This window comes from Hylobates moloch, unplaced genomic scaffold, assembly GCF_009828535.3.
Source record: "Hylobates moloch isolate HMO894 unplaced genomic scaffold, HMol_V3 SCAFFOLD_12, whole genome shotgun sequence".
In the NCBI taxonomy this organism is placed as follows: Eukaryota; Metazoa; Chordata; class Mammalia; order Primates; family Hylobatidae; genus Hylobates; species Hylobates moloch.
This window is the reverse complement of record NW_026652287.1, coordinates 23,032,683-23,044,157: the sequence shown is the minus strand read 5'-3', so window position 1 is coordinate 23,044,157 and position 11,475 is coordinate 23,032,683. Positions and strand designations below refer to the sequence as shown.

The 11,475-nt window shown below is 43.0% G+C and overlaps 1 protein-coding gene across 10 annotated transcripts in view; it reads right to left on the bottom strand.

The window, feature by feature from the left end:
- Positions 1–11,475, bottom strand: part of GIT2 (GIT ArfGAP 2) — a 77,052-nt gene that overhangs the window by 37,083 nt on the left and 28,494 nt on the right. For 8 of the 10 annotated variants that reach the window (XR_009209118.1, XM_032168722.2, XM_032168726.2 and 5 more), the window contains exons 8-12: positions 10,018–10,063; positions 8,040–8,091; positions 3,702–3,774; positions 3,367–3,464; positions 1,943–2,054 (exon numbers count right to left, since the gene is read on the bottom strand). Coding sequence is in view for 9 of the 10 variants with exons in the window: in XM_032168722.2 (XP_032024613.1) it covers positions 1,943–2,054; positions 3,367–3,464; positions 3,702–3,774; positions 8,040–8,091; positions 10,018–10,063 (381 nt within the window). In the remaining variant the exon portion in view is untranslated. The remainder of the gene's footprint in view (positions 1–1,942; positions 2,055–3,366; positions 3,465–3,701; positions 3,775–8,039; positions 8,092–10,017; positions 10,064–11,475) is intronic. The other 2 variants (XM_032168729.2, XM_032168723.2) reach the window with 1 other exon arrangement.

The window sequence follows — 11,475 nt, the reverse complement described above, 5'->3', positions numbered from 1 at the left end:
AAAGAGCAGGTATTTTTTAAGACTTTGTTTTTTAAGTTAAAACAATTTTTTTTTTTTTTTTTGAGACGGGAGTATTGCTGTGTCGCCCAGGCTGGAGTGCAGTGGCGCAATCTCGGCTCACTGCAAGCTCTGCCTCCCAGGTTCACGCCATTCTCCTGCCTCAGCCTCCTGAGTAGCTGGGACTATAGGTGCCCACCGCCACGCCTGGCTAATTTTTTGTAGTTTTAGTAGAGACGGGGTTTCACCGTGTTAGCCAGGATGGTCTCAATCTCCTGACCTTGTGATCTGCCCACCTCAGCCTCCCAAAGTGCTGGGATTACAGGCGTGAGCCACCGTGCCCGGCCATTTTTTTTTTTTGAGACAGAGTCTCACTCTGTTGCTCAGGTTAGAGTGCAGTGGTGTGATCTCGGCTCACTGCAACCTCTGTCTCCCAGGTTCACGCAATTCTCCTGCCTCAGTCTCCTGAGTAGCTGGGATTATAGGCACGTGCCACCACGCCCAGCTAATTTTTTTGTATTTTTAGTAGAGATGGGTTTCACCATGTTGCCCAGGCTGATCTCGAACTCCTGACCTCAAATGATCTGCCCGCCTCAGCCTCCCAAAGTGCTGGGATTACAGGGGTAAGGCACCACACCCAGGCCATTTTAAGACTTTAAACTTATCCAAAGACTCTTGTCACTGTGCCTTCACCAAAATTTAATAAACCTTTTCAGAACTTCCTTATTCCTGGTTGAACAGATAAAATCAAATTCCTGAACAGGCAAGAAGAACAAATGAGTTGTTGTCAGTTAATGATTACTGTCTTTGGAGAATGTGATATTGACTGAAAACTTAATTTTTATGGTGCATATTTCTTTTGCTTAAATGATTTACAATGAAAACCGTCTAATTTCTATAATTAGAAAAAACCAATATGGATACAGTAATAGGGCTGGAGAGGAAGGACATTCCTAAGCATGCAAACATGACCTGGGCTACCGAACTAGACTCAACGGGGCACCTGTGAAACAGATGCTCAGAGCTCTCCTTATAATTGTATATCAGAGTAATTCTCACTGAAGACATTTAACGTTTATGGCAACAAATTTTAATTATGTTGAACTCAGTTTTGTAGGTAAGCAACAGCAGATATTATGCAGTTTCAATAAGGAACAGTTTTTCTTTTCCTTTTTTTTTTTTTTTTTTGAGACAGAGTCTTGCTCTGTCACTCAGGCTGGAGTGCAGTGGTGCAATCTCAGCTCACTGCAACCTCCGCCTCCCAGGTTCAAGTGATTCTCCTGCCTCAGCCTCCCGAGTAGCTGGGATTACAGGCATCTGCCACCAAGCCCTGCTAATTTCTGTATTTTTAGTAGAGATGGGGTTTCACCATGTTGGCAAGGCTGGTCTGGAACTCCTGACATCAGGTGATCCACCTGCCTTGGCCTCCCAAAGTGCTGGGATTACAGGTGTGAGCCACCGTGCCCGGCCAAGAAGAGTTTATTTTCTTATGTCCTTTAACAAGATCTAAGCCAGAGTTTTGGGTTAATTTCAGCATGCAATTTTACAGGGTAGGTAAGTGTCCCAAAACAAAACAGAAATCATATATAAGATAAATATGTGTAGCAGTTAGTAACTCTGAAGTATTGTTAATTCACCAGGGCTCAGACAGGTAAACTATTTATCACAATATACTACCAATAAAACTTATAGGGGTTGGGGCTAAGGGGAGGGAACCTAGAGGACAGGTCAATAGGTGCAGCAAACCACCATGGCACACGTATACCTATGTAAGAAGCCTGCACATTCTGCACATGTATCCCGGAACTTAAAGTAAAAAAAACAAAAAACCAAAAACCTATAGAACTGTCATGTTGATGACAGCTTTAATTAGTTTATAACTTTAACACTTGAGTCAAATTTAGAGGGCCAAAAAATGCAAATGTTTGGAGGTTTGAGCAGTTACCTTTTGAACCCGAGAGAGAACTGCCCTGCTGTCTCCTCTTGGCGTCACTGAGAATGTCAATGACCAGCGTGGCAAACTCATGGGCGTTGAACCGAGCTAACTTCTGTCTGCCCTAAAGGTGGGAAAATAATTGGAAATATTTCCCAGTGTAAAAATATATACATAAATAGTCACATAAAACTAGTCAGACTATCGACAGACTTCTGCAAATACCTTCTTCTGACATGATCAAAGTACAATTAATCCCAGCCATAATCAAACCAAGTTAATGCTTATTTTCCATATGAACAGTTTAAAACCATTTATATAAGAGAATTTCATAATAAATGTTATGGCATTTCTCACATATGCATTGTTCTCACAATACAGGTCTATTTTGGTAAGCAAAAATAAAATGGTTCTACTAAATGCTTTTCTTCTATTAATGCTTCAGTTTGGAAGTAAACCCAGTAATAATATATTAATTTTGGGAGAATTTTTAAATTTTAAGTTAAGGCCAGGCACAGTGGCTCATGCCTGTAATCCCAGAACCTTGGGAGGCTGAGGCGGGAGGATCACTTGAGGTCAGGACTTTGTACAAAAATTAGCCAGGCATGGTGGCGGGTGCCTGTAATCCTAGCTACTCGGGGAGGCTGAGGCAGGAGAATTGCTTGGGTCCAGGAGGTGGCGGTTGCAGTGAGCTGAGATGGCGCCACTGCACTCTAGCCTGGACAACAGAGCAAGACTCCGTCCCAAAAAAAAAAAAAATTTTAAGTTAAACAAAATCATAGTCTAGATATACCCTATCCTTATATATAGCTGCTAATTGTAAAGACTAAAACACCTTCCTAATTCATTCAACATTTCTCCTCTTGATGGATGTGTTAGCTGTTTTTAACGCTCTATTATATACGGCAGTGCTTTGACGAAAATCATGTGCATAAATCTATTTTTATTTTATTAAAGCATATTCTCAAATGAGAAATTCCCATGTAAAAGGATGTACTTAATTTTGAGGCTTCTGAAACTGGTAAACAAATTGCTTTTCTAACATCTACAGCAATTTAAAGTTCTACCTGTTGCAAGAGAAAGCTCAGCTTACCACATCCTTACCAGTTTGGAGTATCCTTTATTATATATTTTATTAATTTGACTGATAAAACTTGCACTAATTCTTTTAAGTTGCTTTCTTAGATTACTGACACGGTTAAACATTCCTTCACATTTGTATTTCTTCTGTGAATTGTTTCATATTCTTTCCCAGTCATTTATTTATCGTCTATTGTTTTTCTTATCAATTTGGGGGTTGTGTGTGTGTGTATATGTATAAAGGATATTAAATTTTTAATCAATCAAAACATTTAGAATACTTGTCCTGGGAAAATGAAACATCATGACATCAGCCATTCCCCAACTACTATTCCTTTCCAAATTGAGCCACTTGCCTGGTTTCGTGTTGATGAGTACTCAGGATTGACCGGAAGAAAGGGGACGACCGTTGTCTCGGTTACCAGGGCGCTGTGGTTTTGCGTGGCAAGCCAGACTAGCCAGAGGAAAGAGCCAGAGACAAACCTCATCACACCTGTGTGCCACTGCTCCTGGGAGGCACAGCTCACGCACTACGAGGGGAAACACACTCTGAAGCCAACACACGCAAAGGCAAACGTCGACACTCGCACCATCAGGACAGCAGAAATTGAACTAGTAAAACACTGAGCCTGGCAGCTTTTCAGTGCCCACTGATAACAGAAGCTTATTAGATAAAGCTACGTCAAGTCACCTGCATCCGTCTCTCGCCTGTCAACTTCATCGTACACATCCATGGCAAGTTCTTCAAACAAATGATTACTTAGCTGAAAGTAAAAAATATCAGGAACACAAGGGACAACGATTAACACCAGGAGGACGAGAGGGAACTGCGACTTAGTCACCCTGTTATTGCCTACATCTTATCCAATGCCAGTGCTTGGTACATACCCACTGTTAAACAGACATAACATTTTCAAAATCGTACAGGGCCTCTAGAAATGTCTGCTAACCACAGCAATTTCACTACTTTATGACACAGACAGAGCTGCTGCTATTAAGGAGCTAAGAGGCATCTAAAGTGCATCATCTCAGAAGTAGGTTCCAGTTCTCTACTCTTCTTGTGATATCATCCTGTAAGCCTCCTTTTCTGCACTTAAAAGTGCTTATCAGTTCCCCAAAGTGTAAGGGATCCTATACCCTTGCAAAAACAGCCAGGCTCAGTGGTGCACACCTATAATCCCAGCACTTTGGGAGACTGAGGCAGGTGGATTGCTTAAGCCTAGGAGTTCGAGACCAGCCTGGGCAACATGGTGAAACCCCGCCTCTACAGAAAATACAAAAACTAGCTGGGCATGGTGGTGCATGCTTGTAGTGCCAACTACTCAGGAGGCTGAGGCAGGAGGATCACTTCAGCCCAGGAGATCAAGGCTGCAGTGAGCCAAGAACGCACCACTGCACTCCAGGCTGGGTGACAGAGTGAGACCCTATCTCAAAAAAGAAAAAAGAAAAGCAAAAGACATGCTGTTTTGAGAGGATAAAATGTGCCCTTGCACAAAAACATGACCCAGACCTCAGCTGAGTTTCTTTGCTCTCTTTCTCAGTAGCAGTCCTACTGCTTCAGTCTCCAGAAGGAAGCTTCCTAACAAAGCACAGCCTGACTCTTCAGCACACAACAACCACCTCACAGCCTGCAGTGCCTCCCTGGGCACATGGAGGATAATTGAGGTCTTCCTGGCCCAGATGAGGTTAAGCCCCTTCTGGGGTGGCTCTGCCTCTCTCTGCACTTTCTGCCTCATGAAACACCTTGACATGTGGTAGTTGTGACTTAAACTGTCTGACATCTGCTTTGGGAGGGCAGATGCTGAATCTGTTATATTCCCTATTGGGTTCCTTACATCCACACATGGCACCTCACACTTTAAGGGGGCCAGAAAAGAGGCACTGGCTGGCCAGAAAGGATTTAATACAGCAATTTAAAATGCTGGCTACAGGCTGGGTGTGGTGGCTCATGCCTATAATCCCAACACTTTGGGAGGCAGAGGCAGGAAGATCACTTGAGCCTGGGAGTTCAAGGCTGCAGTGAGCCATGATGGCACCACTGCACGCCAGCCTGGGTGACGGAGTGAGACCTTGTCTCGAAAAAAAAAGAAAAAACAAGTGCTAGTTACAGAGCCCTCATAGGAATATGTTAAAATGGGTACAATATATTATTGAGTGAAAAAAAGCAGGTTATAAACGCCTATTATTATGATTAAGTTTGTTTTAAAAAAAGATATGCATATAAAATAAGAACTGAAAGAAATGTACCAAAATATTGAGCCTGACTCCATTAAGAGTATAGCAATGAGGATGGTCCCCCTTCTGTATTTTCCAAATCTTCCCAAATGTGGTCACACTATAATTAAAAATAAACCCAGAGAGCCTGTTGCTAGACAAGATGATGAAGGATTGGGAGCTTGACCTTGCTTCATAAATATCCAGTTTCTTCCTCCATGGGACTACAAGCTAATGTTATTATTACTAGCAACAACTACAATGGCCAACGCTGATTAAGGGCTTATATCCCAGGCACTGTGCTAACAGTATCATATTTCACTTATAACACCTCTATGAGGCCGGGCGCGGTGGCTCAAGCCTGTAATCCCAGCACTTTGGGAGGCCGAGGCGGGTGGATCACGAGGTCAGGAGATCGAGACCATCCTGGCTAACATGGTGAAACCCCGTCTCTACTAAAAAATACAAAAAAATTAGCCGGGCGTGTTGGTGGGCGCCTGTGGTCCCAGCTACTCGGGAGGCTGAGGCAGGAGAATGGCGTGAATCCAGGAGGTGGAGGTTGTGGTGAGCCGAGATCGCGCCACTGCACTCCAGCCTGGGGGACAGAGAAAGACTCCGTCTCAAAAAAAAACAAAAAACAAAAAACAAAAACAAACAAACAAAAAAAAACACCTCTATGAAAACAGGAACTACTATTGTCCCATTTTTAAGACAAGAAAACTGAGGCAGAGAAGACAGTAGCTTGCCTAAAGTCACAAAGCTAGTAAGTGACAGACCTGAGATCCAAGTTTACATCTTTGAAAATGCTAACATTTACTCATTCAAGGAATACATTAGCCTTTGTTATGTTTCTCTCAGCTCTTCATCAGAAGGGAGGGAAGGAAAAGAGAAAGGAAAGAAAGGATAAAGGGAGGAAGAGAAGGAGGACAGGAGGAAGATACTAGAGGATAAACACTGACCTGGCGCTGATAAGATGGTCACCTGTGAGAAGGAGACCACAGGGTGAGGGTCAACAAGTAACGGTGGCAGCCCACTCCGAGCAGGTCTGGTGGGCAGCCCCTGCAGGATCCTTATCTCCCTCTTCTACGAGAGGATGCCAAAGCACAGGGAGGCTAGGAAGCTTGGCAGGGCTGAGATATGTACTGACCAGTCTGACCCACAGCCGCAGCTCTTGAGAGCTATACTAGACTCTGTTCCAGGTCTTTACTTCATGCCTGCCACATGCTAGAGACATTACAGGCATAATCTCAGCTTTCATGCAGCTTCCAGTGAAGCAAATGTAGGATAGTCTAAGAAAATGTAGGTTTTTAATCTAGGTTTGAATTATTTATAATAAAATTTACTTACAGATTGTGAGTAATTAAAAGGAAAACACAATATTTAGTGCTATCTGACTCCAAAGCACCTTAGTTTGATCATCTTAGTTTACAACTTCCTTAAGGCAATAAAACACACAGACACACAAAACTGTAGATACAGAACACAGAGACACCAAACAAATTGCATAAAACACATTTATTTCATAATACAGTTAAATACTAGTAAGGATAAATTCATTTAATGTAATATTTAATACTGAGTATTATATGAAGTTTTAGTAAAGGGTCTTCTGTGAAAACGGAAATGAGGAGAAAGTCATGAATTAGGGAAGTTGCAATGTCAGAGTCAGGCTTTGGGAAAGCCGCTACCTACACTGGTCAGATTTCAGGTCCCTGAAAGATCAGAGAGATGGAAGCTGGGAAAGGCAAACACTGTAGGCAAAGGAGGATTCCTGGAAGAGGACTTGAATGTGCAGCTCATGGCCTCATTGTATTTTTAGTAGAGATAGGGTTTCACCATCTTGGCCAGGCTGGTCTCGAACTCCTGACCTCGTGATCATGGCCTCAGAGCGTGTTAATCTAAAGACACACAGACAGACACACACACACACACACACACACACAGACACACACACACACACACACACACGGAACCAGATGGGAAGCAGGGCAATCTCTGAAAGGTGAGAGTTGAATGATGCCCTTATGGGTTACAAAAAGAAGTTAAGAATCTTGGTTCTGATCCAAAGAGCAATGGGACAGCTGAGGAGTATACTTTGGTGGTTAAAGCGGAGAGAAGTGCCCTGGTGAGGCTTCATGTGAGAGAACTAGACAAAGAGAAGTCAATCCCAGAGAAGTAGATTTCCCAGGGCCTTGAGGCCTGGGCCCTTAGGCCTTCCCTAAGGCTGAGGTGGGCAGTCTAGAAGAAAGACACAGGCTAAAGGGAGGTTGTGGCGCAGAGCCGGCAAACTCTGAACGTGCACGTGGGCCAAGACCACCAGCTTTTAACAGCAGAAATTTAAAAAGCACTGATGAATGGCATGGGATGGGAAAGAGGGTTACAGTATGGCTGGATCCAAATGGCAGCCAGTGAATCTATGGGACTCGCCACCATTTCAGCATCAGCATTTACCAGCTCTAGAATCCTACGTGGCTAAGTCACCCCAAGAATGCGTGCCCTACTTACTCATGACACTGAGAGGAACTAGGGAACTCTCCTGAGGAGAACAACTGCCTAATGCCAAAGGTGCCATCTGCAGTTTTTACATGACAGGGAAAAATGAGATTATCTGAAGCAGAATCAATGAATTGAATATACTGAACTTAATAGTCCTTGTGGTCATCCGTGCTGTATACTCAATAGTCTGCTTCTAGTTTAACAAATAAAAGTATGAAATAAAGTCATCAGGCGCAACAGGTAACCTGCATTGAGAGTAGGTATCAGCAGGATGCACCGATTCTCATACTAGAGAAAACCAGTACAGAGAGATACTCACAGATTGAAGTTTCTTCTTAGCAGCTTTTGCCAATTCAGACAAATCCAGGCTGCTAAGAAAACATACAAAGCTAATAAGTACATAAATAAAGCCAGATTTGTGAACTCTGTAACGCTTAAGACACCCAAGAGATAAAAATATTATTACAGTTCATGGACCATGTTAGAACCAAGCATTCTACAGCCCAATAGAGTCAGTGAGGAGCTCTAAACAGAACAATCTGGTGAAAGTAACTCCTTCTGAAATACCACAATCATGTAAGTGTTAAAGAGGAAAAAAAAATCGTCCACCAACTAAACGACAAAAGCTATTGCCAGGTTACCTTCCAGGCCCTTATGTGAGGAGTCACAATTTTTGAAGTATTAAAAAAAAAGCATGATATAAGAAAATATGCCAGGCTTGATGGCTCACGCCTATAATCCCAGCACGTTGGGAGGCTGAGGTGGGAGGATCACAAGGTCAGGGTTTTTTTTTGTTTGTTTTTTGAGATGGAGTCTCACTCTGTCACCCAGGCTGGAGTGCAGTGGCGCAATCTCAGCTCACTGCAATCTCTGCCACCAGGGTTTAAGCAATTCTCCTGCCTCAGCCTCCAGAGTAGCTGGGATTACAGGCGCATGCCACTGCGCCTGGCTAATTTTTGTATTTTTAGTAGAGATAGGGTTTCACCATCTTGGCCAGGCTGGTCTCGAACTCCTGACCTCGTGATCCACCCGCCTCGGCCTCCCAAAGTGCTGGGATTACAGGTGTGAGCCACTGCGCCCGGCGAGGTCAGGGGTTTGAGACCAGCCTGGCCAACATGGTGAAACCCCATCCCTACTAAAAATACAAAAATTAGCCGTGTGTGATGGCACACACCCATAGTCCCAGAAACTCGGGAGGCGGAGGCAGGAGAATTGCTTGAACCTGGGAGTTGGAGGTTGCAGTAAGCCTAGACTGTACCATTGCACTCCAGTCTGGGCGACAGAGCAAGACTCTGTCTCAAAAAAAGAAGAAAAGAAAAGAAAAGAAAGAAAAGAAAAGAAAAGAAAAGAAAAGAAAAGAAAAGAAAAGAAAGGAAAAGAAAATACAAGGCCAGATGTAGTTGCTCGTAGGGAGGCCAGGGCAGGTGGACTGCTTGAGTCCCGGAGTTTGCCACCAGCCTGGGTAACATAGCAAGACCCTGTCTCTACCAAAGCAAAAACAAAACAAAACAAAACAAAACAAAAACAAAAAGGGAAGATGTAAAAGATCGGGATGGCAAGATTATATCTGGAATAGCAGTTAGTCATTTCATAAACTCTTGACAGTTTCTGTGCAAAGGTAACTTGCAAAACAAGGGTTTAAGGTTCATTCCTGTAGCAATGAACTCATCTGCTCTTATAGACCAGGGGTCAGCAAAATTATGGCCTTCTTTTTGTTCAGTTGAGCTAGGAATGGTTTTCACGTTTTAAAATATTTGGGGGCAAAAAGAAAAAACAATATTTCATAACGTGAAAACTATTTGAAATTCAAATTTCAGTGTCCAGAAATAAAATTTCACTGGAATACACACACCCATTCATTTATAGTGTCCACAGATGCTTTCATCTACAACAGTAGAGTTAAGCTGTTGCAAAAGGGGCCATATTACCCACAGATCTAAAATATTTATTATTTGGCCCTTTAGAAGAAAAGTTTGCCAACCCCTGTCATAGATAATGTAATCTCCTATAATACAGAAGTATTCTGTAAATAAATAAATACAAAATACTGTCACAACTGGCTAAAACAGTGACAATATCACTGGTTCCAATTTTCCTATTAGTAAAATTGCTACTTGTGCTCTTTGAAACTTAAGTTGTATATAGTGGTTTACTTACAGCCGTCTTATTTCCAAATGGTATAGCCATAAAAGAGAAAAATGTATGGGCTTTGTTAAACACAAAATATGATATACTTAAACATAATACAACCAAGGAAATATTAGCGATAGACAAAACTGGTATTTCAATGACCTTACCTGTCTGCCATTTGAGGTATTATAAAGTGCTGTCCATTTTTGTGATCTGAAACAGAAACCAAGTCAAAGTTTTGTTCATAGAAATGTTGGTAAGATCTGTAAAGGAACATCACCATTATTTCCTCAAACTAAGTTTTGCGATTAGTATTTGTGCATAATGACGAGTCATGTTGCTAGACTGGCTAAAAATTCCTGAAGACCCAGCCAGTAGCAAGGCTCATAGCCTTGTTTTTTTCTGGTACAAAGGTCCAGGCATCATTTAACAGAAACCTATGCTCACCCCAATCGTTATGATTAGTTTGCCCTCAGTGTAACTGACGATCTTTGGCCATGGAAAGTGTGCTGAGGGAGCTGAATCAGCTCACAGCAGGCAACCATCAGCCCACAGTGTGGGACAGTGGATGAGCTCTAGGCCTTGCTCAAATCAATCTATTAGTATAAAACAGTCAGGGCTGGGGCAGGTGGCCTTTGCAGATCCAGACAGGGACTCCATCTGCAAGGAAGCTTACTGACTCAGCCCTAATCTAGCTCCTGGAGGACACTGATCCATGTGCCAATGAATAACGCCACTATCAGCACTCCTATGTAGGTTTTTCTTTAACATAAGTCTATCTTCTGGGTAAAGACCCAGGAGTAGAAATGCTGGGTTATATGGTAAATGTATGTTTAACTTGGTAAGAAACTGCCAGACTTTTTCCCTTGAGTAGCGCTATCACTTTGTTTTCCAAACAGCAATGTGTAAGAGTTATAGTTGCTTCCTGTCTTTCCCAGCACCTGTACTTTCAGTTTTTGTTTTGTTTTTATCAGCACCACGCTCTAACCAACTGAGCTACCCGGCCACCTACCTTTGTTTTGTTTTTAAAAGTTCAATCATTCTGATAGCTATGCTGTGGCATCTCATTGTGCTAATGACTAATCATGCCGCACTTGTCTTCGTGTGATTTTTTTTTTTGCCATCCCATATCTTGTCTTTGCCCAGTTTTTGTGTTGTTTTCTTACTGTTGAGTTTTAATTTTAATTAATTAATTAATTTGAGACGGAGTTTCACTCTTGTTGCCCAGGCTGGAGTGCAATGGCGCGATCTCGGCTCACTGCAACCTCTGCCTCCTGGGTTCAAGTGATTCTTCTGCCTCAGCTTCCTGAGTAGCTGGGATTACAGGTATGCACCACCACACCCGACTAATTTTGTTTTTTCAGTAGAGATGGGGTTTCTCCATGTTGGTCAGGCTGGTCTTGAACTCCTGACCTCAGGTGATCTGCCCGCGTCGGCCTCCCAAAGTGCCGGGATTACAGGCGTGAGCCACTGTGCCCGGCATATTTATTTGAGTCAGGGTCTCACTCTGCCCCATGGCTGGAGTGCAGTGGCGTGGATCTCGGCTCACTGGCAACCTCCACCTTCTGGGTTCAAGCGATTCTCATGCCTCAGCCACCTGAGTAGCTGGGACTACAGGTGTGCAC